Source organism: Hippoglossus stenolepis, chromosome 2 (genome assembly GCF_022539355.2).
Source record: "Hippoglossus stenolepis isolate QCI-W04-F060 chromosome 2, HSTE1.2, whole genome shotgun sequence".
Taxonomy (NCBI): Eukaryota; Metazoa; Chordata; class Actinopteri; order Pleuronectiformes; family Pleuronectidae; genus Hippoglossus; species Hippoglossus stenolepis.
The window spans coordinates 580,297-608,020 of record NC_061484.1 but is presented as its reverse complement, the minus strand read 5'-3'; the positions used below and the strand labels follow the sequence as shown (position 1 = coordinate 608,020).

The window sequence follows — 27,724 nt, the reverse complement described above, 5'->3', positions numbered from 1 at the left end:
AGTGATCAAATATTATGGTCATTAATATCTAGTTAGTACTGTTGTCTCTTTCAACTCTTCACCGAGGAAGCGCGAAATTAAAACTAAATAGCGACACCGCCCCGGTCTGTGCCCAGATGCGTGCCCGTTCACGTCGCTCCATGACGCACGCTCAAGTGGACGTCTCGGCTACGTCACTTGCGCGCCGCCTGGCTTCTGATGCACTTCTTTTCCCGAAAGCCTAAAGATAGATGTTTCGATTTCAGGTGAGCATCGTGTCCCAAAAAACTCACGTTCCCTTTTGTGAGTCTCGGTTGTAATGGTTCACTGAGAGCAGGCGGTCATTCTAAACCGCTGCATGTGTTTTTACAAGGTGTGTGTTGTCTATTGTTTATGCGCCTGCCATATTCAATCCGGTTGGTGGCGGCCTGAGAAGCAGCTAGACTGCCTGGCTGGTGACTTGAGCCGCAGGGAAAGGGAGCAGTTTCTCAACATTGGTGACAAGATATTGGCTTCTTGTTTCATAAATAATTATCCGGTGTTAGATAGTAGTCATAAGCTCAGCGTAGACCGTATCATATTAGTTTTTAGGGCAGCAATTTTCAAACGACGTGGGTCCTACGTGATGTAACGTCAGCATTAGCATTTTCGGCTAACGGCTTTGCCTGCTCCCTTCAGGGTATCCAAGGGTCGTGGCTAGGAGGTCCTGGATTGTATTTACTTAGAATATTTAAAATTATACCGTCATAGTGGAGCTACTAACGTGTACACACAATGTTTTATAATGTTAATACCTCGTGTTTGTTGTGCATCTGCATTGTCTGAGTGAGAAAACACGCTCGCTAACTGCAGATATGACACAACATGAATATTACGTTACTTTGCTGTTCTGTTGAAGTATGTCCAGAGGCTCTAAAGTAAACCTATAATTTACTCGTGACAAACATGAGTGTTTAAGGTAAACAGGATTCTAAACTCGGTCTAAACTCTTGGCATACTTAAGCGCTTTAGCTACATCATGCTACAGGGAAAGTTTTCATCCATCCGAGTTAGATATTAATGGAATCTAAGTAATAAATTCAATCATATATAGTGTTTTCATCGGCTCAACCCCACCCGTTGGTTATATGGTGTAATGTGACAGCGTGAAGCCCAATTCAAGCTACGCCGTAGGCACGCATGGGGCCGAGCATTCATAGTTGCGCGTAGGTGAATGTGAGCCGCGCTGCAATTACACCGCCGAAACGCTAGTGGCACTAGAGCTTTTATGCTGGTGTTGAGTGTCTTCCGTTTTCTGGTCCACTTATTTACAAATTCTCTGGCCTCTCTGTTTACTTCAAAACAATGGAGAGATTTTCTAAGCTTATCATGTTGTAGTTGAAACTGATGGAGGTTAAAGCACAATCATTTGTTCTTAAAAAACTGCAGCGGAGAAAATAAAAACGTCTGTGTTCGTTCCTTCACCTCAATTCAACTCTGCAATTCTACCAAGCGGACCAATCCCAGCTCTTGCGGTATGCGTCGCCACGCCTTCTTCAGACAATGATTCATTGAGAGAAAACCCCGCCAATGATCTGAATATCTTACATTTTCTATCTAGGGCAGCAGGGCTCCATCCGATTGTCCAAATATGTTGACATGCAGAGCGGGAATGCATGGCACATGGAGCACCATTTATCGCAGTTTTTTTAAAATCTTTTGCGATACATATAACGCGCATGTTCATATCGCGAGGAGGATACATTTTCAATATATTGTGTAGCCCTATATAACATCATCAAAATTAAAAGAATCAGGTCTTAAGACTAGTAATTATTTAATTTAGCTAATGAAATGGATTACATAGGTGCCAACTGGGGCGGACTAGGAAAATAATTCAGGCTGAGGAATTTGACTCCTTTTCACGCAAAGCACCAGTAACGCATTGTCCTCTGCCATCTTTGCAGTGATGTCATCTTTGTATATTTCCAAGGGCTTTTACTTTGAAATTCTACAACATATTGTCCTGATATTGTCTTGGTGACAATCTGAGGTGGTGTTTTGCAACTGTTTTGTTGCTTGAATTTAAAGGGATAGTTCACCTAAAGATGAAAATTCACTCATTATGTACTCACCACTATGCCGATGGCGGGGTGGGTGAAGTTTTTGAATCCCCTAAACACTTTTGGAGTTTCTGGGGTTAACAGCATTGCAGCCAAATCCAATACAATTGAAGTAAATGGCGACCCCTTCTTCAAACGTAAAAAGTGTCCGTAAGCCCCAAAATTCAAATTCGACTTGAAACAGCGTAATTTACACCATGTTTTGCAGCCTCGTAGGAAGATGTCAGCGGAAATTTTGGAGAACAACACATTGTAAATGACCTCGTTCGAGTCGTATATGAATGTCGGGGCTTGCGGACACCTGGATGACACCACATGAGTAGTATGGAGGCATTTTATATTTTTTCTGTTTTATTCAGTCTGAAGAAGAGGACACCATTGACTTCAATTGTATATTCTGCTGCCACGCTGTTTACCCCTGAAACTCCAGAATTGTTTTGTGGACTGAAACACTTCACCCACCCCTCCATCGGCATTATAATGGTGAGTAGATGGAGTGAATGTAAATCTTTCAGTGAACTATCCCTTTAAGTCATGGGAATGTGATAAATAATGAATTTGTTTTCTTGTTTGTTTATATCCATTGTTGTTATTACTAGTACTACTGTTAAAAACCTAGGGCCCTATCCTCATGCGAAGCACAGTTAAATGTCCAATGTGCAGGGAGCCTGACTGTGCATTTGGTAGTATATATCTAGGTGACAAACCAGACATTGTTTTAAACTTGAGACAGACAGACAGACAGACCCCTAAACTATCTATCTCCCTTTCCAAATAAATATTTCATTTCTGAGGATAAACTTACTTAAAGGGGAGGATAACTATGTCTTTATTGATGTTATTAATCTAGTCAGCTAATTGAGCTTTATTACCAAATTTATTTAATAATTTTCACCAGTCAAAATGTTACCAGTTATAGTACTCAAAGAATTGTATTTCTTTTACAAAAAACTTTGAATTTATAACTGTAGTTAACAAACCATTAGAATATTAGTGTTTCTTGAGAATAATTTACAAATGTGTCATTTACACTGGTTGTGTTTATACTCCTGTCCGTTTGTTGGTTGGTTTGTATGTTTTTTTTTTTTAATGTGCTAATTTTTATTGCAAAAAATTAACTCGACAGATTACCACAAAACCGGGTGGAAGGATGTGGTATGGGTCAAGGAAGAACTCTTAAGATTTTGGTGCAAATCTTAAACAGGGGCAGATCCAGATTTTTTTTTAAACCTTCATATTCAGGTAACTGATATCTATGGGTGTGTGAAATTTGGTGCAGCTTGATGGAATTTAAGAAGACTGGTGGGCCTTGGTGGAGGTATGCCCTCTACTGAATGCCATTCTAGTTTACTTATGTTTTTAGATGTAGCCACACTTGAGTACTACCATCAATTGTATCTTATACACTGTCCATTTATATGATGCTTGTGTAACGCAAAAGTAAATCAAAATGTCCCAACTCTTCAACATTGGAAATGTGTCTGCAGCAATATAGGGCTGCAGCTATTGATTAATTTAGTAATCAAGTATTCTATCGATTAATTGAGTAATCTCATAAGAAATACTTTTGCAGGTGTCTGAGTGTGTGTGTAATTGAGTTGAGTCAACATCTTGATGCCCCCCCCCCCTCTTGTTAGACACTGACAGACAGCTGACTGTAATTTCAGTTTTTACTAAAACATATAAAAATATGTTTATTACTTATTTGCAGGGATTTCCCCAGAAGCATTACTTCCCTCTCCACCGATCAACACTTACTAGCGGCGGAGCTAGAGCCACCAGACGTTCTTACTTCTTGTTAAAGCCCTATGAGACAAATTGTGATTTGTGAATATGGGCTATACAAATATAATTTGATTGATTGATTGACTTTCTGGTACCTATGTTCTGCATTTGGGCTGCACGAAAACATGCAATATGCGGTAACGTTGTTTAATATTGCGATGGCGATATGATATGCGTTAAATATACAAACAGTCCCTGGCTAAGGACGCAGATACCACAGACGACTCCACAGCCTGGAGAAGGCGCACAGCCCGGCCACAGCACCACCAAGTCCTGGGCAGACACCAGGGAGCCATGCACAGCTCCACTAAGCCCACTTACAGTGTTAATTTGGGGTCTTTTCATACATGTTTGGACTGTGAAAAGCTATTTTTTTTACAGTTATTATTGGCTCAGTCAGCCATTTACTGCTCCTCTGTGCTCTATCATTCACTCTGTGCGCTGCGCCAACCACGTCAGACCAATCAACTGCTCATAGTGATGAATTTATCTCGGGACAAACATGATCACTAGACGTTTTCACAGTAAAATGTATTCAGAAGAGGCGGAGCGAGATTTGACCGAGACTTGCTCAGTCAAATCTCTGTTTTCAACTTCTGTTTTCTCTTTATTCTCTTCTTCCGAAAATGATTCATTGACGAAAAACCTGTCAATGATCTGAATGTCTTAAATTTATTATCCAGGGCAGCAGGGCTTCATCTTATTGGCCAAATATATTGACATTAGAGGTGTGGAAATTTCATGATTCTTAGATGCACCGCGATGCGGACTTGGAGGACCATGCATCGATGCAGTGACTGAACATAATCGTTTCATGTTTTCCGCTTCGTTCATTGTTTTAGCGATGTCCTGCCGCTGCACAATTATAACCAGCACTGCTTCAGGATCAGGACAGACGCTCATTAAAGCTCCGGTCATCCTGTGTCTGAGTCTCTGTCAGAGTCTGTTTCCTCCTCACTCCCCCTCTGACCTGCGCTCACTTTACACTTAATAACAATAAACACCATCACTGATCTTAGGTTATTAGGACACATACAGGACTGACGTTTACTTTGTGTTTGTTTGAGTTGCTCTAGAGCAGTGGTCGCCAACCCATCGATCGCGATCTACCGGTCGATCTCGCAGTCTTCACTGTCGATCCCGAACTCTCTGGACTCACTGGCTGCGGTGGTGCCGCAGATCAGCTGTGTGTTGGTTGTCTGTTGTTCACACGGCAGCGTGTCCGCTACTGGCGGCGGAGCTGCTGGTTTATCTACTGCATTGCCTTAAAAACAAGTCGGTTTATGTACTAAACTAAACACCAGGACACTACGGTATGAAGACGCGCATCTTCCAGTCTGTCGATAAAAATCAAAGCCCTGTTAGAACAAATTAATGGATTCAGAAAGTGAAACGCTAGAGGGCTTTTACTTTGAAAGGGGTTCGGGAAGTGTTGTAAATACGTTTGTGTCATATACAGATAAACATTGTGTTTCACTGAAGAATAACAGATAAAATGATCTTTCACTTGAGTTTTAATCCTTATCTGTTTTTTGAAAATGTTAAAACCACTTTCTGTATGCGTTTCAAAATAAAAGCACTCCAGTGTTTCTATTGACAGAATCCATTCTTTTGTTTAAAAAGGTTTTTTTATTGTGAAATATTTGCAGGAGTGGAAGATTCACGGCTTCATACTGTATAGTACTTGTATTTATTTGAGTACAAGGGACTACTTTCATACAAGGAAAAGGTCATATTTATGGCCATATTCAAGGCAAAGCCTATGTAAAAACATTGTGCTGCAGTAGTCTGCAGAATATATTGTTGAACTGAAGCTAAATATTGTGCACTGAACAGATGCTGTAAATATGAATTGATATTAATGTGTATATTGTGCATTGAATACATAAAGTTGCACAACCGCCTTTCTTTGTGTATATTTTTGCTCGTACATTCAGCTTTTAACAGAAATTGCAAAAACTAATAAACATGACTCTGTGGGTCAAGTGGGTTTTTTGGAAGATAGCAGGGTGGTAGATCTCAGCATACGTTTGGAATTAAAAAGTGATCTTGCGCTCGAAAAGGTTGGTGACCACTGCTCTAGAGTTTGAGACACATGTAACGTAACATGACGCGCACGCGCAACAGAGTTCATGTTTGCATTGTATTAACTGATGAAAAAGCAGCCACGTGCAGTAATATAGAAAATTGTGGATGTGAAGATGCACACCTTTAATTGACATACAGAGTGTGAGTGTGTGGCGTAAGGAACACCAAATACAGAGTTTTTGCCTTTTTTTGCGATACGTCTATCGCGCACGTTGATATTGCGCTGACTGGATTTTCGATATATCGTGCAGCCCTATTCTGCATCCCTACCACCTTTATCTGACCCCGTTTCTTCTTCCCCATCTTCCCTGCTGTCTTTGCAGTCCCTGGATGAAGACTGTACGCTGGAGGAGGAAGATGTGGGGTTGGCAGCAGAGGAAGATGAAATCGACCAGTTCAATGACGACACCTTCGGAGCTGGGGCCATCGGTAAGTCTCACATAATTAAATTGGAAATGTGTTTACATTAAGTTACTGTTCTTAAAATTCAAGTGAGGATTCCTTGTGCCTCAAAGACCTTAATTTGTGTCTGCTCTTCCATTTTTGAATTGACCTTTTGTTGATAAAAGAAAAAAATGTTTGTTTATTCTGTTAACACAAAAAGGTTTAAGAAAAACAGAGGCATTATGTTTTCCGGTCATCCGTCTGTCTGTCCAATTCTTCTAAGCACAATATCTCATGAATGCCTTGAGGGAATTTCTTCACATTTGTTACAAATATTCACTTGGATTCAAGGATGAACTGATTAGACGGGAGGAGGGGATGGGGCGCGCTCTCCGTTTGACTTAACACTGTTTACGGAGTGCACAGCGCGAATAATGGTGACAAAGAGGAATGATAAATTACTAACAGAGCCGCTAAAAGCTATCGCATATCTGCCTAATATCATGCAGCCCTACTGTTTACCCCTGAAACTTCCATAGTGTGTTGTGGACTCAAACACTTCAACCACCCCTCCATCGGCATAGTGTCACGGTGATATCTAAAGATCAGCTTGAGGGAATATCTTAAAATTTGGCACAAACATACACTTGAAATTGGATTTAATTTTAATAGCCAAAGGTTAAGGTCACTGTGGCCTCACAAATTATGTTTACGTTTTTTCATGAACATGATATCTGATCATCAGCTCAAGGGAATGTCTTCAAATTTTGTACATGGACTCAAAGATGAACTCAAAGGTCAAGTTCACAGTGACCTCACGTCCCTGTGAATGTGATATATTAGGACTGCCCATAGGGAATTTCATAAAATCATCTAACAATTCACTTAGACTCACTGATTAACTAATTTGATTTCGGTGGTTAAAGGTCAAAGTCGCGTTGACATCAAAAACATGTTTTTGGACTCTTTGGAAATCTCTTCATCTCTTGATCAGTTGTCACTTGGACTGAAAGATAGTGATTATGTTTCAGTGGTAGAAGGTCAAAGATTCATATAAGGTCACAGTGACCTTATATGAATCTGGAAAAAAAGTCTGTAGAAGTATGCACACGGAAACTGCACTGTTTGGCGGAGGCTTACAACCGCAGTGGGGTTGTAAGCCTCTAGTTTTTTCCATGCTTTAATTTCAGATTACACTGAGACATCATAGTATTTAAATTTCAGTTACAACAGATGAAATTAAGGTGTTTGAAAAGTTTAGAGAAGTTGTTTTCAGCTTTGTTCGGTGACTGTCGTTAACTACAAGATCACACTCATTTGTGAATTTGCCTTTGAGACACAATTTATGAACAAAAAGGCTAATCTGCCTTTAAATAGCACAAGTTTGTATATAAATAATATAAATATAATATAATATAAATAAAAGTCTCTGTCAACCAATCACACTTTCTGCGTCTTCTCCTTTTACAGATGATGACTGGCAGGAGGAACACAAACGCCTCTCAAACCTTGATGACCGGGATGGGCAAGGAGCCGGTGCAGGAGGAGGAGGAAGAGGGATGGAGAGAGAATCAGATTTAGGAGGAACAGATGACTCATCCTCTTCCCATCTCTCTACCTATGCAGGCCATCATCCCCTTCCATCTTCTCTTCCATCACTCAACTTCTCCTCGTCTTCCTCTGGACTGCCTCCACCAGGTCAGTCATGTGATTAAAGGAGATTAACCATCAGTGCTAAATTGATTGGATCACGACAGAATTGCTGGCCAAATAATGTGTTTTTTGCTCTGACATGGAGCACAATAATTCAGACTTTGGAAAATCTATAATTTCAGATGTAGAGGATCGAGGAGGGGAAGGTGACTTGGCTGAGTCCCTGGCCAGACTCATCCTGGAGGCAGACCCAGCCATCGCTGGGGTCGGAGCCACTGAGAGGCCCTGTCCATCCCTGAGCTCCACAGCATCCACCCTTACCACTTTCCACAGGTTGGATCAACCCAGAGTCCTTCCGCAGCACTCCATCCCAAATCCCACCCACTCACATCAGCCTCCACAACACCCTCAGCACCAGCTGCCTCCTGGGCCCTCCACCTCAGGTGAGAATGAATGCAGTACTTTACTTAAAATTGCCTTTGTGCTGTCAAAAGTTACTGCAGGACACATTATGTTTTGTCTGTTTATCACGTTCTCAACCCAGTATCACAAGAACACCTTGTGGGATTTTTTGCAAATTTGGCATAAATATTCACTTGGATTTAAAGATGAACTGATTCAGTCTGTAAAGATTCTCAGTAATCCAGGTCATGGTATATCCAAGTGCTAAGCACTTGGATATTAACTGATTCAGTGTTATTGGTCAAAGGTCACTGTTACCTCACAGAATAAGCCTTTAGTCATATCCCAAGAATTAGGCCCAATCCCCTTTCACCCCTTCTCTCTACCCCTTGTTTTCAAGGGGTATCTTGCCCTTTGAAACGGAGTCACAAGGGGTAGTGGTTGAAATATTCCGCTACGAATGTGGACAGCACTTCAAGAAGCCGTTACATCTTCAGTAGTCGTTGCGAAAACCCGACACGTCATCAGTAGTCGCCGATGTAAACAGACGCAACAAAAGTCATTATAATAACATTGTTGAGATCTTAAATAAACCAATGCTATTGTTTGCAGTTACTAAAGATATTACAATTGTTATCATAATTTTTAAATTATTAATTTTTAAGGGGGAAAATACTACATTTGTGGGTCTCTCTCCCAACTTGCTGGTGAATCGCAAGGCATTCTGGGAAATTCTCATAGCCCTCTGTTTGAAGTGTGGGTCTGAAAAATCTCAGTTTCGAGGGCTGTACTGCCCTAACACTTGGCCCTCCACCTCTGTCCCAGCAAGTTTTGGGACAGCCTACCCCTACACGTGAACGTGCAAATCCCCCATCTAAAACCACACACATAGGTAATCCAATAATTCACTGCATTTTGTTCAGTCTAAATTGTGCAGTGGTGTTATTGTTTATCCCGGATTATATCTTCTGTTTTGTCTACATATGGTTCTTGGTATTACATTGCTATGGAGTGCTTTTGGCTTTACCAAAATCTTCTGCATTCTAATGAACCCTGTACTACTCCAGGCATCCCCCTTGGTCCTCCTTCAACATCAATGCTCAGCTACCAACAGCAGCAGCACATGCTGCGCAGAGGGTCTGCTCCAATCGCCCAGGTAAGCTTTCGTAGGCCCTCTTCAGACCTGGTATTAACATCCATCCTGAGAGATCTGATCACAAGTGAACAGCACTATTCACTAGGGTTGCAAAATTCCGGGAATATTCAAAGTTGGAAACTTTCCATGGGAATTAACAGGAATATACGGGAATTAACGGGAATAAACTGGAAATTTTGTGGTTAATTTATACTAACTGTATTTACCTTGTCATATACAGACATACATATAAACATTTTGTTTTGTCATAAGCTGATTTGAGCCCTGAGGAAACTTTGGGCACTTGACTATATGCTTCTGCATCTTTGTGGCATTCTTAACATAGGTCTTTGCACAGTATTTGCAAATGTACACAGCCTTTCCTTCTATATTGGCTGGGATGAAATGTCTCCACACATGAGATAGTGCACGTGGCATTGTTCTGTAGAATAAGATGAGAAAAAAGCTTGTAAAAAACACTAATGCAATGCCAGAGATATAAATAGTTAGCTAAACAATTGGAAGCGTCTTTAAAAATATTTTGCAATTGATGGATAAATGAATAGAAATAGGCTAGATGAACAGATGAACAATCCTCAATCAGCATGCTAATATATTTTCCCCAGTAATATCATCAAAACTTACCTGACTAGTCCTTGGGCTAATGCAACAGTGTGGCCTCAATAGCTGTAGTGTGCAGGATGCTGGGAATTATCTGTGCATGTGATGGAAGAATGCACTGCACATGTGATGGAGAAATGCACAGTGCAGGGTTGAAATACAATGTGCAGCGTGTGCTGCATTCCATACATCTTTAAAATAGAGTTTTGAATGGTGTTTTTATTGCTCAGCGTTTAATTTGCGATTAAAAAAATTTTTTTTTAATTCCCAAGCTTAACTTCCCATGGAAAGTTTCCGGAAATTTACTGGAAATTTTCCTCCCCTTTGCAACCCTACTATTCACACATACAAATTTGTCCTGAATGTCTCTCCTGTGACCACTTGTGATCGCATCTCACTTCCCTTCTTTATATGCAAATAATCATGTATGTTATTTGTGTTTGTGAAAACCAAATGGGGTTTTTACCCAGTTGGAGAGGCTTCAAATATGGCCAATGACGGTGCATTTGTGTGTGACAGTGTGGGTGTGTCGACATGAGCGAGAGAGAAAGAGTGAGTGGAATCAGAAAGGGGCTGAATCATATCACTCATAATGTGTTGGTCAGTGTTGATATTGTTGCGGCGGCCACAAACAAATCCGTGTTTGAACTGGCCACAATGCATTTGCATTTTAACAGCAAAAAGAATGTGGCCACTTGCTTTCTCGAACACCTTCAAATGTGGTCTGAGTGATCAGATCACAGGATGCATTGAAGACACAAATGGGTGCGTTCAGACTTGTACTTAGAGCTGACCGGTTGTGTTTCGATCACTCGGGACATGTCAATACCAGGTCTGAACAGGGTTAACCGACTGTCATTAGCTGCTTTCAGACATGCAATGAACTCTGGAGGAGGTGTATGTGTGAACTAGTGTTGCACGGTATACAGATACTAGAGAGGTATCACGCTACCCAGCCGTTAAAAAACGTTACCATACCTTATTTATTAGTATCGGTACTTTATGAATGACGCCCAGAGCACAGCGGCAGGGGAACAGCTGCGCCGCGAATGGCTGCATAAATATCGGTACTATACAGTCAGTGTTGTGCAAGTTCACTACTCTCATGAACTTGTTCAAAGTTCAGTTCATACAAGTAAACATGAATAGTTCACGTTCATAGTTCACCATTTAAATTCTGAACTAGTTCATAGTTCATTTCATAGTTTTAAGGTGGAAAGTGAGAATGAAAGACTTAACTTGTTTTTTAAAGAAAATTTTATCCATTACTACCCCTTGCCTTAAACTGTACTTCATATGTATCAATTCCTAAAAGAAATGTTTTTTTTAATTTTTTTTAATTATTGCTAATTTTGCCCGTTTTATTTATTCATACCCTGCAAACAAAAGGCACAACAAATCATAGTGCTATGCCTTGCTATGAAACCAATTATTAGGCTAGACCTTAAATTCTATCATTTAAATTTATAAAATAAATGTGTGGACAGAGGACAAAAAGTCTTTTGGGGGGTTTGTTTTATTTGTCTGTTGCACCTACCTTTACAAAATGGCTTCAGTTAAATTATGTAGGCTATGTAATATTGTAAAAAAAAACATGAAATGAAAATGAAATGAAATGAAACATGAAAATCAAGATGGCCATTTTTATCAAACAGCTCAAGAGAGGTAGGTTGTTAACTTTTCAGACAAAGTCCTGAAATACTACTTGGACAGCTTAACAAGTACTGATGACATGCATTTGAACATCAAAAATTCCTTTTTAACTCTTTATACTGTAAACTGCACCCCTGTAGAACTCAGGTGCCCCTCTGTTATGGAACTGACACTCAAAACTCTGCGTAAACAAACATGTAAACAATGTTCTTATCAAAGAATCACACAAGCTTGCTTAGTCCACAGACTAGACTACTGCTTTTTGTTAGCAAAGTTGGCATCTCCCAAACTGTTTCTGCTGGGGCTAAAGATCTGGCCACCAATGCTGAATAGCCTCTCTACTGGAGCGCTCGAAGGGAGTGCTGTGTTGTATTTGACAAACAGCTTTGTCACTTTTGGTAAGACTATGTACTCCGTGAAGTCATCATTGGTCTGTGCATCCAGGTAGATGTCCACCTCAGACTTTTTGACACTTGATGGGCGGTTAAATTTGAAAAAGGATGACCTTTTGCTCTCAGAGCCACCAGATGACTGGGCTTGATTAGAGTCATTAGCTATGTCAACAGATTGAAATTCTTGCTTCAACATCATGCGATATTGCAAGCGCTTAATCTCATCCTCCACCCAGTCCATCTTGAATGCTGGCAGTAGTATAGCTGCCAGTATGTTTTCTCTCTTTTCGAGCATGCCGTCCACTCTTGTAGAGAGTGACTGTATCATGTTCTGGATGAGGGGACAACATGCAATTAAACCTTGCGTAGCCGTAGGCTCGAAACTCTCATCCAATAGGCCATTCAAATCATTCTTCAGCTGGACAATAGTGGGAGCCAGGAACCCAAGGAATGTGTTTTTCTCCCCCTGAAGGATGTTCAGGGCAGAGGCTGGGGGCTCATCACATTCACAAACTTGTGTATGAAGTCGATTTCTTCTGGAGTAAAGCGTAGGCCAAACTCATCACAGACAGTGTGCAGGAGGAGTCTGTCATATTCAGGATCCGTAGACAGACTGGCCTGGGGAATCATAGTTGCTATTTTAGACAGTCGCTGCATGGAGAGGAACATAGAGTTCCAACGTGTATCATTTGGTGTTACAAAGCCAATCCCAAGCTTTTCCTCAACAAAATCGGAGGCTTTTGGACTTCTTTTCACTCTGTTCCATAGAGCAGATGCCTTTGAAAAGACGGGCCTCGCTCGCGTTTCAGTTGCTTCATCAGCTGCATCAGTAATGGCAACACTCTCTCCAAAACAGTTGAATGCTTTAACAAAATTTGAAGCGTTGTCCGTCACAGTGCACACAATTTAGTTTTGAATTTTAAACTCCTTATACACATCTGCCAACACTTTTGCCAGCACATCATATGTGTGTGCTCCTCTGACACGGCGGCATGCAAGGACTGCTGACCTTCTCTGTGATATATCATTTTTGTCCAGCCAATGAATGGTAATGCCCATAAATCCTTTGTTGACAGCTGACCAACAATCTGCTGTTGTGCAAACATGGTCAATATCAGCAAGTTCAGCTTTAAGGTTACTGATAACCTCACTGAATTCTTTATTTAACAGTCCCTGAACCTGCCTTCTTGAAGGCACACGTCTGCCTGGTTGCAAACCATTCACTAGTCTGATGAAGGAGGGCTTTTCCACTTTACAAAGTTTGTCTACCTGTTGCTGGGAAATCATACCCTTGAAGGCTGCAGACAATGTGGTTTGGGTCATTTGGCAGGGGGTCTTGGTCTTTTTTTGACTTTCAATTACTTGGAGATAACTTTTTAGGCTAGCTGGATGCTTCAGCTCCACATGCCGTTTTAAATTAGATGCGGATGAGGCTGACGTCCGGACTTGCTTTTTCAGCGCAGGAGGACACAATTTGCACAGAAAGGTGAGATTTTTACTGTCGGAATCTTTATCAGTGTGTAAAAATCCCGCAAATAATAATAAGGTGCATCGGATGTAGTCGCTGAGTCGGCGTCTCTGCTTTCACTTGCCATTTTTATATGAGACCGAGAGCTGTTGTCTTGGAATACGTTGCTTGTTTGGACTACATGTGTGTGCGATGAATCATGGGTAACGTAGTGCGAAGTCGAGTTAGTTGGTTTAGGTAAGGCTACATCGCGGAAATTTTACGGGCACTGAGCAACGACATGGTGCAAGCATTCGATTTAGACAGCATCTCTCCTCAGGAGAAGGAAAACATTCCGTAACGTTTTAGCTAGACCTCAGATAATATGAACGTGTTCACCGTTCAAATTCATTATTTGTCATTAAGTTGCGTTCAGTTCATCGTTCTCATAAAAATGAACGTGTTCAATGAACGCCGCGGTTCTGCTGTGAAAAAAAAAACGGAGCCGGTGGGCTCCGGGTGTGAATTTTTAAATATGAGCTGTGTATTTCCTGTGTGTGCAATGCTTTGCTTTCACTCCATGCAGGCGAATCTGCAGTGCCTCCCTGTAGCCCAATGCTATAAAATGAAGGCTATTGTCACAAACCCACCTACATGCATCAATACAAACAAACAAGAAAACACTTGACATGTGTAAATAATTAACATACAGTAAATTACATTGTAAGTCTGGCATTTCAGCTAAAACCCAGGATTAGCCTACACACTACTGGTAGCCTCACAAACTAATTAGGCCCTCTGCCAAGCTGCGAAAGCAACCCAGGATTTTTTCAAGGCAAAGAAGTGGAATATTCTACAATGGCCGAGTCAATCACCTGATCTCAATTCGATCGAGCTTGCATTCCACTTGCTTAAACAACTTAAGGCAGAAAGACCTGCAAACAAACAACAACTGAAGACAGCTGCAGTCAAGGCCTGGCAAAGCATCACAAAGGAGGAAACCCAGCGTCTGGTGATGTCCATGGCTTCAAGACTTCAGGCAGTCATCGCCTGCAAAGGATTCTCAATAAAGTATTAAGAATGAACATTTTATTTAGGATTATATTCATTTGTCCAATTACTTTAGTTCCCTTGAAAGGAGGGGATTATGTATGAAAATTGTTGCGATTCCTAAACCCTTCCTCCAATCTTGATGTAAATACCCTCAACTTAAAGCTGAAAGTCTGCACTTCAATAGAATCTCGATTATTTAATTTCAAATCCATTGTGGTAGAATACAGGGCCAAAAATATGAAAATTGTGTCGCTGTCCAAATATTTCCGGACCTAACTGTAATCTCTTGATAAATAATTTAACACTGTCTGTCACTCACTTGTGTTAACACTGTTCTCTCACTGGTCCCACTGCATGAATTGACATATCGTTTATACAAAGTGTTTTGGTATGTTTTTTTTTCAAATCAGATGTTTGCAGTGTTTTCTACAATGTCGAACTCCACTTTGTATTACTACTTTTTTGAAAAACAAGTTTATATTAAGATTAAAATCATTTCGTGGACTTGACATCATACTATCAGATATATTGTATTTAATATAACTGTTGTGCCAAATAAAAAAACATCACTGCATTAACAATGATTTAAACTTAATTTGTGTAAAATCCTTTTGTTTGACTTGAATTTGGCTTGAATTCTTTCTCACCCTCAGATGAACTCTCACAGTATCTGGGAGAACAATATGGGGTTCGGGCCGGTCAGTGTCACCCCAGGACTTGTCACGCACATGGAGGTGAGGGTCACTCACTCCTCTATTTCTTCTTCATCACTGTCTTGTTGAATGTCTTTTCATCAGCTTGTGTTTCAAGGCTTGACATGTGAATTTTCTATATTGTATTTTTCCTTGAGAAAACATGTTAGAGGAGACATTATAGAAATACATACTAGAAAAAGTTAGGTTTTTAATTGTCTGCCTCAAGCTTTTTTTTTTTGTTCCTCGTCAAGCTTTTTTAGGCCCTGATCCTCATCTCAGTCCTGTTAATTAGATTCTTGTGACGCCTTGTATTAGATCAGCAAGGCTTAAATATGCATTTAACTTTAGAGGACAAATCCCAGGACCAGCTTCCAAGAACAATCATCTCTGTCGTGATTTCTTGTTCAGGTTGGGGAATTTATGTTTTGTTTTTTTAATCTGAGGAGAATCCTTCAGGTCCTGGAGAGAAAGCTACAGTGTCTTCCTGCATGATGGCTAACTCAAGATCAGCTTGCTAATCATTGGGAAGTGAAAGGACTTTAAGGCGATTAAATATGTTTTTCATTACACTGCTGTTTGCTGCAGTGTTTTGAACAGCAAATAAAAGCCTTATGAAATTGTTGATACATTTCTAGCATACGGTTATTTTAAGGTTAATTGCCATTTGATTTTTGCATTCAAGACTTGTTTTGCTTTTTATTTTTGATTTGATTTACAACCCAAATTCAAATGAGAAACAATAGTACAACAGTTTTTCTCTTGCATTGTGTTTAAAATATGATGTGCACTACTGTATTTACAGTATGAATATCTCATCCCATTTTATATTTTTCTCATGTTAAATTTACCACCTTCTTCCTCTTGCAGGATAGTCCACTAATGTCTATCATCAAAGAGGTGGGCCTTCCTAAATTACCTCCTCGGGGTAGGAATGATGAAGGACTGGATTTGTCAGAGAGGGTACCACCACCTCGGTCTTCTTCCCCTGTGATTGGTTCCCCTCCGGTGAGGGCCGTGCCTATTGGGACCCCGCCCAAACAGCCAATGAGCCACAGTCTAAATCATCAGGTATGAAGACAACTGTTACCCTAATACTGGAATTTTTCTCTGTCACCCCTTCCTTTTCATTAAGGACAAAAAACACAAAATCTCATGTCCTTTTGCAAAGTATGAAATATAGTATCGAGTTGGTGTAGTCCCTTAGCCCCATCATAATTTGTCTCAGTCTCATTATTTAGTCAACCCCAATGTATTAGTATTATATACTTTCATGGAGTTGTCATGTTAATCATCTTTATATACAGTCAATGGTTGTAGTAGTAACTTGGCTGCAGTATTGTTTTACACTATGTTAGCACTATCTAAGTTAACCTCGTCCTCTTAACTATACATGTGTGCACATCTCTATCTGTATGTGTAGGCGCATCATCCCACAGCAGTTCATGTGAGAGCCCCGGTCCAGCACAGATACCCTCCTCCTTTTCCTGAGCGTCTGTCACCCAACACCCTCCTCAACTTAGCTGTAAGTTTTCCCTTTATCCTCTGTCCATCCTTTCCTCAGTTATTCAGCTCTGTGTGTACATGAAATCCTATAATGTGCTCAAAGTTTCCTTGAAGTTTTAATGGCACAACACGAGTCAATTTGTAATGATAAACTGTGCTTATTGCATCACAGAGCTTTTCATAGTGTTCATGTTGTGTTTTTCTTATATATTATCGGCTGCTGTTTTACAGAGAGATATAAGCAGAACTTCCTGGCGCCTCTGCTGGTAGTCATGGGCATTGCTCTCTACACATATCCCTCTGTAAAATGAAAAATCGTTTATTTTTTATTTTTACACTTTGTTTTTTTTGCTTTTTATTTAAGAAGAATTTTGTGTAATGTAAAAAACTAATTTCCCAAGATTTCACCCTTTTTCTTTTCTAAATAAAGAGAAAAAATGAGGGTAACAAACTTTCCATCTTATTTATTCCAAGTTATCATGAGCTATATGTAAAGTTTATATCTACTGATTATGCCCAGAACTCTCCGCTGTGTCGCAGTCCCTTCCCTCCTGGAGTTGTTCCAGTTCTGTCTCAGATTCAACGGGCCAAGCTGCTCAACTCTCAAGTAAGTATCACACACACACTCACACGGGCTTTCCAGACTGGTGATGTGCTACTGACTCACTACTTAGATTTACATGACAACTCTGGAAACAGAATAGCAGAGAGCTTGTAATGATTCTTCCTGAGAAATGTGATGAAATGCAGAAGTAATGGAATACTGAAGACTGAAATAATTGTGCAAGAGAAAAACTAATAAATGACATTCTACGAAAGCACCACAAGAAGGAAGGTGGACTTTATTTTTCTAAAATACACATGGAATGACTGCTCTTACATTTTTAGAGAACTGAAAGAGTAGACAAAAGGAAAAACCCATTCACCTCAAATTCAAAATGAAAAATCGAAACAAATCCAGCCCAAATGGTGTCTTATTAGCTGTTTACTGGCTAGGGTTTGTACAAACTCACTAAATTATGTAAAGCTGATAACCCCACATGAAAGGCAGAACTTGGCAGATTAAGAAACTGCTTCTCAATCAGGAAAGACACAAATTTGCTGTAGACAAGTCAATTTAAGAGATGTCTAGGGTCTATGAATAGCAGCCATTCTTGACATTGAAGGTGGTAAAGAGCGTAGTTGTGAATGTCATAGACTGCGGCCTCAACTTAATACCCAGGTAAGGCTAGCTGAAGGTCGTCCCCTTCTTGAACTTGTACTGTAAGCTTTATAACTGACACAGGATCCCCAGTAGTTAATTAGTTCATCTCTGAATCACAAGTCCCCCTCTCACACTCTTCATCGTCTTGGTATGTGTCTCTCTCCAGGTGGCTGGTTTTGCCCATGGCGGGCCACCTCCTCCTTTGTTACCAGGTGGTGGAGTTTTCAGGCCATTCTTCGGGGGCCCTCCTCCTCCACATGGTCACCGAATGGGCCCACTGCCCCCTCATGGTCCCCCTAACCACACGCCACCCATCCGCCACAACACCACCCACCTCCACCCTCAGCACAGACGCATGCTCACCCAGCGCATGCAGAGCCGAGGAGGGTAAGTGTGTTTGTGTACCTAGAGCTGCAGTGTCACACAGCACTGTGGTCCTGTATCACCATCAAAAAGCAAATGTGATTCTCAACACGCCCCTGAGCAGGTGAAACATGTAACACTCAACTTGAAAACTTGCCAGTCACCTTTAAGTACAATAGGGCGCACAGCCTGGCCACAGCACCACCAAGTCTGGGTCAGGCACCCAGGGAGCCATGCACAGCTCCACTAAGTCCACTTACCATGTGAAAAGTTTTTTTTTTACAGTTTTTAGCAGCTCTGTCAGTAATTTACTGCTCCCCTCTGTGTCTCTATCATTCCTGCTGCGCACTGTGCGAACCGCATCAAGCCAAACCAAGCGCACTCCATCTCCTCCAGCTCTATACATCGTCTAAAAGAATGAGAGTGCTCTGAAGAAAGATTTCACTCATTTAGAAAAATATGGATCATTATTTGATGATCACTGTTGATATTTAGGCATCATTTAAACGTGTGTGTGTGTGCGTGTGTGTGTGTGTGTGTGTGTGTGTGTGTGTGTGTGTGTGTGTGTGTGTGTGTGTGTGTGTGTGTGTGTGTGTGTGTGTGTGTGTGTGTGTGTGTGTGTGCGTGCGTGCGTGCGTCAGGTTCTGAGACTATCATAAATAAGCTACGCAATTCCTTTATATAATCAAACGCTCGCAGTGATGAATTTGACTCCGGACAAATGTGAACTAAACTCCACAGAAGCATTTTGTCTTGAGGAGGTGGCACAAGATTTGCAATTCTCTTCTTCCGACAATGATACATTGACGGAAAAACCTGCCAATGATCAGAATATCTTTAATATATTATCACTGGCAGTAGGGCTTCATCTGATTGGCCAAATGTATTGACATGCAGAGCGTGAATGCATGGCACATGGAGCACCATTTATTGTAGTTCAAGCAGTCTTTTGCGATATGTATATATCGCGCATGTTATTGCGATGATAATACATTTTCGATATATTGTGCAGCCCTAATCTCTGCCTCCTTGCAGGGATCGTGGCAGGACTGGAGGGGACCGGCACAGCAGGGACCCCTACAGTAATCTGATGACTCAGAAGGAGAAAGAATGGGTAACAAAGATTCAGATGATGCAGCTGCAGAGTACTGACCCTTACCTTGATGACTACTACTATCAGGTTAGTTACTCACTTAGGTGCCCTTTTAATGGTTTTAATGATTTGTATATAACCTCAGTTGAGTTAAGTGCAAATAATATTAAGGGCTTCAACTAACCGTTATCACCCCCAAAGAGGTTATGTTTTCTGTTCGAGTTTGTTTGTCTGTTAGTTAGCAGGATTACACAAACTTTACTGGACATATTACCACAAAGTTTAGTGGAAAGATTTGGTATGGGTCAGAAAAGAACCCAATATTATTTGTTGCAGATTCAGGAATATTCTTTCACGTCAACATTTTCTTTGTGTGTTCCCCCTGCATTATGTGCAACTTTTTTTTTGATCAGATCAATAATAGGAAAGGGAAAAAAGGCTCAAATCCGTGTATCATTCGTTCTTTTCATATTCAATTCGAAAACCAAAATTGGAAAATTAACAAGCAAGTGATTATTTTGTTATTCATTTATGAATCTGAAACAAAAAAAAAAAACAATGGTTTGTTTTCCGTAGTTTGGATTTTTTGCTCTGATCAAAAATAGGGAATGAAAAAACGGGTCACGGGCCGACCTTGATTTTAATATTTAATTTTTATGATTTGTTTGACCTGGAAGTCAGTGTCTTCTTGTGCTGCACGAGATAAACTAACAACAAGTGATTGAATCACTCTCTAATTGGTCTCGACACCATGGCTGGAACCATACGCTAATTTAATTAAAGACTTGTTTGAAACTGGCAAGATGCATGCAGAGATTTCCACCACGCTGCAGCAGATGGGTATCCAGCGATGCTCTGAAATGAGTGTTAAAAGATTCTGGGCCTGATCTACTAAGATCCTAAATAAAGAGTGCTAAAATGTGTGTGCATTATAACAGATTGCACGATTGGTTGGTAGGCGTTTTGCAGGTGATCTACTTAAAATAATTGCGCAAATGATAAGTGCAAACATGGTATTTATGTATTTAAAGTGTGTTTTGCGTGCGTTACTGGTTTCCGCCATGGAGCATTACGGAGAGCAGAGTGATCGCAAGCGCAAAGCGAATTTAATACCATGGATTTGGAGGTGTTAGTGGAAGAGGCAAACAAACATGTTGTTTAGATACAGCAAAGAAATATCAATACAACTCAAAGAAACGCAATATGGGAGAGTATCTGCGAGAAAGTTAATGCTGTCGGTAAAACAAAAAGAACAACCAATGAAATTAAGAGAAGATGGCAGGACATAAGAAGAAGAACAAAAGAAAAAATAGCTCATAATAGAACCTTGGCAAATAAAACAGGTGGGGGGCAGGTGGAAGAGATGCCTCTGACCAATACTGAGCAGCAGGTGCAGTTCACTCTGTATGGCACAAGCGCTCAGGTGCGACATTCAGGCCATTGTAGCGCACACGGAGTGCACACCAAGCAGCTGGTTAGCACTGTATCTGGTGTGATGATGGCCATCAGTGCCCTGGCAAGAGAGGGATTATTTTTGCTTCTGTCAATCCAAACATGCTAACACGAGAAAAAAAATGTCTCTCCGTCGTCTTCCATGCTGTCTCCCCCTTACCACAATAACTTCAGCCATCTGTGCGTAACGCTGCGCCGATGAGCACCTACATGTATCATACAAATAAAATATCAAAATCAAGTTTGGGCCGTGACTCGTTTTTTAGTTTCCTGTTTTTGATCTGAGCAAAAAATCGAAACTACGAAAAACAAACCATTATTTGGTTTTGGTACCCGATTCCTAAATGAATAACGAAATAATGACTTGTTTTTTAAATTTCCGATTTTGGTTTTCTAATTGAATATGAATAGAATGAATGATACACATTTACACAGATTTGACCCGTTGACTTATTTTCTTTGATGAACTTATAAATGGAAAAACCGTAACACTAGTTGGTGGTTGTGGTTAATTCTGTGATGTTTCATGGATTCATGGATCTTGATCAAAAAAGTCAGGCCTGTTTTTCCCTGAGCCTTATGGGACATTTTCAGATTGCTTGTTTTTTCAGACCAACCATATGCATGGGTGTTATTTTACATAAGTGCCTGTATGGATGGTGTGATCATTTCTCCCACTTCAGTTTGGCCTTACTCATTTATGATGTTTTTACTGATACTGCTCTGTTGTTGATCTGAAATTAACCTTCTCAGAATTCTCAGATTTGAGGATTTGTTGAAAAAGACATCACCTGTTTGACATTTTAATGAACTAGATGGTAGTTTAATTAAACGATTACTGTTATAAATCCATTATAAATGAGTTTTAACAATAATGTAAACAATCATACCTTGCGCAGAGTCCTGTACTCAGTTTTAACATTGGAAGAGAATGTTGAGTGTGTTTGTGTGTGTGTGACATTAGAATTACTATGAAAAGATGGAGAAACGTCAGGAAAGAGAGAGAGACAGCAGCAAGAAGGAATACACCACCAAACTCATCACACCACAGGTTGCCAAGGTTGAACACACCTACAGACCAGGTAAATGACAACAGAGCACACCAGAATATCTTCTCTCCATATAACATCACCCACATGGACACTTGAGACCTGTATTGAATCTTGCCTGGTATTGTGTCAAAAGTTCAGTTTGCAGGATCTTTGGGTAAACTGACTGTCTCTAGTGTCAACAACCCCCGCAAGATGATTGATGCTGTGGTGACCACTCGCACAGACGACGAGGTCAGTTTGCATATGAACCGGTTTTCTTTTATTTTGAAGTAATTTAGTCAGTGTTCTACAGTGTTTCCTGTGGAGGTTTGGGGCAGGGGCATTTGCTGTACATGTAAACAAATATATATGCACATTGATTCAGTTAAGGATAACTGCAGCAACTAAGGATATGTCATTGTACAATCCCAATTTCGCTTGGATATTATGGGTGGGAATATGTAGGCTTTCAATTCGATTTCCATACAGAGGGCTACGATTCGATTTTTTTTTTTTATCACTGACTACTTGAGGTGTACATCTTTACTTGGCTCATGATTTGTGCTTTAAAAAAGTATTGTAAACGGCTGTAATTTACAAAATTAAGTTTAATAAGGTGTTCCCCCTTGGCAGCATTGAGGTAGTACTGTGGCCCTAATTTAAAAACTTAAAAGTTCTGCTGCTCACTCCTGACTTCCTGTCTGTCTGCCTTTAGGAGAAAAGAGAGAAGCAGGTTTGGAATAAGAGGCGACAGATCCTGTACACTGTGGAGAAGGTATGAGAATGGCTGTGCATGTGGAGACAGATACAACCCTGGATCCTAAATACACCTCTGTGACCCATTTCTGTCCTTCCATCCAACCCTGTCCTCCAGATGTACAGTTTGCTGCTGGAGGTTCAAGACTTTGAGAAACGTTTTGTCCAGGCCCCAGAGGAGGACAGGGAGGCTCTGCTGGAGCAGCATAAAACCAACACAGTGCAGCTGTGCAACTCTCTGCGAGAGAAGGAGTGGGATGATAGGTAGGATGGAGGGATAGATTAAACATAAGTATGAGAACACCTGACTACAAGAGCTGCACATAGAAGTTCTTATATGTGAATCTACACACTAACTCTTTTTCTATTCCTCTTGATAAGAGTAAGTGATGAGCAATGTGTGATGATCATGTCAGTGAGGAAGGGCAAGCGGCTCATATCCAGGCTCCTCCCCTTCCTGCCCTCACCCCAGGCCACCGCCATTGTCATGGCGATTGCACGCAACCTTCCTGCCCTGGCCAAGAAGGACAAGCAGGACCAGGTAATGATTTCAAGATGTTCATCAAGAGATGCTCCTCAAAAACAACAACATTCCTTAAATATGATTGGTTATGGTGGAAAAGTGTCTCTGCTATACCCTAAATGTTCATGTTTCATCTCACAACAGTGTATACATTTTAATGACTCTGTGCCAGTGACAGCCAGCCCGTACCCATAGACCCTGACGGAATTTCTTAATATTTGGTACTTGCACTAAAAGTTGAAATGATTAGATCTTGGTGGTCAAAGGTCAGTCACTTCCTGTTTTTGTGAATGAATGAATTTCATTGCATTTGGCACAAACACTCATTTGGACTCTTGGATGAACTGTTTAAAATATGAAGGTCAGCGAAGTCAACGATTTGAATGTACAACGATGCATCAATGCATTTCAATTGATCACATCCTCAATTTTCTATATTACTGCAAGGGGCTTGCTTTTTTATCAATTAATACAATCAGTAATATGATGTCCCTTTTTATTTAGAAAGTGCTTTAAAAATATTATTGACTGTTACTGCTATTAAGTGTGCTGTAATTTACTAAATGAATAAATTAAAAAAATCAGGCTCCAACAGTAAGTCTATGACTGTGGTCTGATTTGACATTCAATCAGTTTAGACTTGTGTGCCCCCCCCCATCATAATCTGCGGGAAGAACTTCTCTTCTGTCCCCAGCCTGTATGTTTGTGTGTGTCTGCTCGTCCCTGTTGCTATTCACACAAACTGATAATCATGTGTATTAAGTTATTAATCAAGGATGTTGGATCATGAATCTGTATCGTTCCGGTCACTTTAACACTGATGTCCTGGCTGTGCGTGTCATGTTATAAACTCTAGAGCGAATCAAATAAACGTCAAGTACTGTACGTGTCCTAGTAACTTCTGATTAGTGTTGGTTTTTATTGTTAGTGTAAAGTGAGCGCAGGTCAGCGGGGGAGTGAGGAAGAAGCAGACTCCGATACAGTACAGGATGACTGGACCTTTTAATGTGCGTCTGTCTTGATCCTGAAGCAGCTGTGGTTATAATTATTCAGCAACGGGACGCTAAAACAATGTACGTAGCAGAAAACATGAATCGATTATGTTCTCTCGCTGCATTGATGCACAGTTGTCCATGTCCGCATCGCGATGCATCTAAAAATCCAGAAATGCTCAGAACACATTGTTAACCTCTTCCACTCTCGGTGTGTGTCCGTTCCAGGTGCTTTGCTGGTTAGTGGAGCCCCTTTCTGCTGTGATCCAATCACTCTCCAGCTCCGCCATCACAGACCTGCTCCAGGAGCTTCAAGGCAGCGAGGGCCAACTGGCCACAGTACTGCACAACAAGGTACACACACAGCAACTCAATAACTTGAGAGCAAAGAAGAAAGAACAATGACCCTCTGGTCAGACTGATAAATAAACCTCTTTCCACATGTTGTCCAGTGATAAAGCCTAACTATTGGTTTAAATGTTGCAATGCAACCCCTGCAGCCAACCTCCACAGGGCAAACCCTTGCCCTCCAGTCATGTTATTTTGCCTCAGACGCCATGTCTGTATAGGCTTCATCAACATTACCCAGGGTACTGTCAATTGTACGAAGTAGACGACATGCAATTTGTGGGGGGGGGCTATAAGCTAAATATTTCCCAGTCTCGGGGTTGCTCCAGCTGACCAATCCTGGTCAGCGGAGGAGACCCTCTCTGTCCCTGTTCCTCTTCTCGGACAAATGTTGTCGGTGGAACTACACTCGGTGTTTTGGATGGCAAGGCATTGGTAGCAGTTGTCTTTGTTTCAATTGTTGCTGGCAGGCATCTGAGTACTTAGTTGTGTCTCCACGTTTACCTACCTTGGGAGAGACCTACTTTACAACCAGTGAGGATGGGTCTGAGGGTAGCTGGAGTTGAGCATAGTAGGATGGATCTTCATTTAGCCACCACTGTAGGTTTTTGGGTGAGGGAAGGACGTCATAGGTTGCTTTAAGCAGGAAGCCGATCCTCCTTGCTTCCATTTCCCACAGACTGAGCCTGGGTCGGCAGAAATGTTGCCTGTCTGAATCTTTTTAATTATTTTCTTCGCTGTATTAGTCAGTGAAACTCTGCTTGAATAATGCCCCCCTTGATTAGATTGTCAGTCATTGTCTGAAATGCAGCATTAATACTTTTTTGCAGGCTAAGGGCGCTGAAAAAACAAACTACATTTCCCATAATGCATTTTGCGTTTATCAGAGAATCGCAATGAATTTCACATGTCACATGTCTTGAAAACTATGACACATAAAACGTGCCCAAATCTCATCCGGCTCCAAAGTACGCTGCCTGCAAATGTCCCACACTGGCTTAGGGGTATATACACACATGTCATATCCGGTCTAAATGGAGATGGAATTTGTCCACCAACACTGCCTGCGTTGTTAAAGATGCCATGAAAGTGATGACAGAACTTTTCATCAGTATAATTTGACAATTTATTAATCATAAAAAAGACTGAATACTTGGAAACAACAGTGATCATGTGTCATGTTGACTGCCTCACGAGTCACATGACAGCTGTCCCTCAGAAGACAGAATAAGAAGGGAAAAAAAGATTTGCAAGGGCAATCGTGTTTATTGTTTATTTTGTTTTTCTGAGAAAAAAAGAGGAACAGAAATCACATTTTTTTGGTGTTGCTAGAAATCCAGCTGAAAATGTTTTATAACAAAAAACTGACATGCACTGAGGGCTTCACATTAAAAAGAGAGATATAATGTAAAAATCGACTCGCTGCAATAATTTCAGTAAAATTTTAACAGCATTACAAATTGGATACCGCCCAACCTCGCACTGCAAACCAATGAGACCTGATTACAGTCCATTCTCAAGACTACAGAATGACTCAACACCTGTTTTGCGTGAGAAATAAAGACACACTTGAGGCATTTTGTTGTCTTGTTCACTTGATTTTGAGGTAGCTAGTAACTAATGTTTTGTGTGGTCAGAGCCATGGAGAGAGTGTTGCAACCAGAGTTAAGTGTAATGTTAACTAGGCACAGTTAAGAATGACTTTATTTGTGAGCTGGGGTTGTACTGGGAGGGAGAGGAAATCTTAAGTATTAAGAGATGAACAGCCAGTCAACGCTTCCTGCGTGAGACTCTAAGGTATGAAGCTTTGCATCTTCTGGTCCTGTAATAACAATAAGAACCTTGTTAGAACAAATAAATGGAGTCAGTCAACAGAAATGCAAGATTGTTTTTACTTGTGTTGCAACACTTTTGTTGTGACAGATAAACATTAAAACTGTGGTGAATCATAATTTTCCCTGTGAACTGTACATGTAGAAATAGGTGAGATCTTGAATTTCTAGTAGAGCAGCTGAACCACACTGCTCACGCAGGCAGTGTGGACACACACACACACACACACACACACACACACACACACACACACACACACACACACACACACACACACACACACACACACAAACAGACATCCATTACACACACCTCTCGCTCTTGTTTCTGTCTAGTTTGGTGTGACACTTCTGTATCTGATCCTGAGTGAGGGAGAGAAGATGCAAAGTTCAGACCCCAACTGTCAACTCATGGATGACAATCGATGGTAAGTAATTAGTGCTATGACATCAGTGTTAATTAAAAATGTCCCTATTCTCTCTCTTACACACACACTGAACCTCTCTCTCTGTCCAGGACTGAGTTGGTATTTGCTGTGACAAGGGAGCTGCTCAGTGTTCCCTCCTCGTCCCTCTCTCCTCCCCTCGTTACTCCTGCCAACCTGCTCTCCCTCTTCTCCCGCTATGTCGATCGGCAGAGGCTGGAGCTGTTACAGAACAAGTTACAGTGAGTTACATCAACACACAAGCATACAAGGGGACATACAAAGGTTAAGAAGCTGGTTGTACTGAATAATTCATTGTTTTAGCTTTGAAAGGATTCTGAATCTTATATGGTATTAATGTTACTTGGGTGATGTCATGAATAGTAAACTAATAGTGTGTTCTTTGCCTTTCACAGGATCTCTTCATTGTCCAGGTAGAAGTTACTGCAGACATCAACACGAGATCTTCCCCTCCCGATGCAGACCTTTCTTTTTGTGTGTAAGAGGGAATGGTGTGAGTGAGTTATGAGGTGAATCCATTGTGGGTAATTTTAATCCAGCAGAATCTCGTGTGTGTGTGTGTGTGTGTGTGTGTGTGTGTGTGTGTGTGTGTGTGTGTGTGTGTGTGTGTGTGTGTGTGTGTGTGTGTGTGTGTGTGTGTGTGTGTGTGTGTGTGTGTGTGTGTGTGTGTGTGTGTGTGTGTGATGAGATGGCTGAAAGACGATTAAAAATTAAATCTGCATTTTAAAATATCTTGTTTGAATTATGCCTGTGATGAACCTTCAAATTAAAAATATTTCTATTATATAAGAA

At 40.8% G+C, this 27,724-nt stretch overlaps 1 protein-coding gene across 2 annotated transcripts; it reads left to right on the top strand.

Moving 5' to 3' along the window:
- The first annotated feature begins 130 nt into the window (after positions 1-130).
- patl1 (PAT1 homolog 1, processing body mRNA decay factor) lies at positions 131-27,724 on the top strand. Of its 2 annotated transcripts, XM_035172362.2 has the most exons (20): positions 131-245; positions 6,278-6,383; positions 7,809-8,036; positions 8,174-8,434; positions 9,461-9,549; positions 15,348-15,428; positions 16,257-16,457; positions 16,810-16,911; positions 17,413-17,499; positions 18,263-18,483; positions 19,495-19,639; positions 21,969-22,086; positions 22,190-22,287; positions 22,751-22,810; positions 22,910-23,055; positions 23,173-23,332; positions 24,535-24,660; positions 26,823-26,914; positions 27,004-27,153; positions 27,328-27,724. In XM_035172362.2, the coding sequence occupies exons 1-20, from the start codon at positions 231-233 to the stop codon at positions 27,347-27,349; spliced, it is 2,508 nt and encodes an 835-aa protein (XP_035028253.1). In that variant the 5' UTR covers positions 131-230; the 3' UTR covers positions 27,350-27,724. The 2 variants fall into 2 exon arrangements, with proteins under 2 accessions (XP_035028253.1, XP_035028271.1); XM_035172380.2 differs by lacking the exon at positions 16,810-16,911.

Bases quoted from the DNA above. Each gene is read 5' to 3' on its own strand.
- patl1 (XM_035172362.2), top strand. The intron at 16,912-17,412 runs GTAAGTTTTCCC...GATTATGCCCAG, and splicing joins ACACCCTCCTCAACTTAGCT to AACTCTCCGCTGTGTCGCAG. The intron at 23,056-23,172 runs GTAGGATGGAGG...CCTCTTGATAAG, and splicing joins GAGAAGGAGTGGGATGATAG to AGTAAGTGATGAGCAATGTG.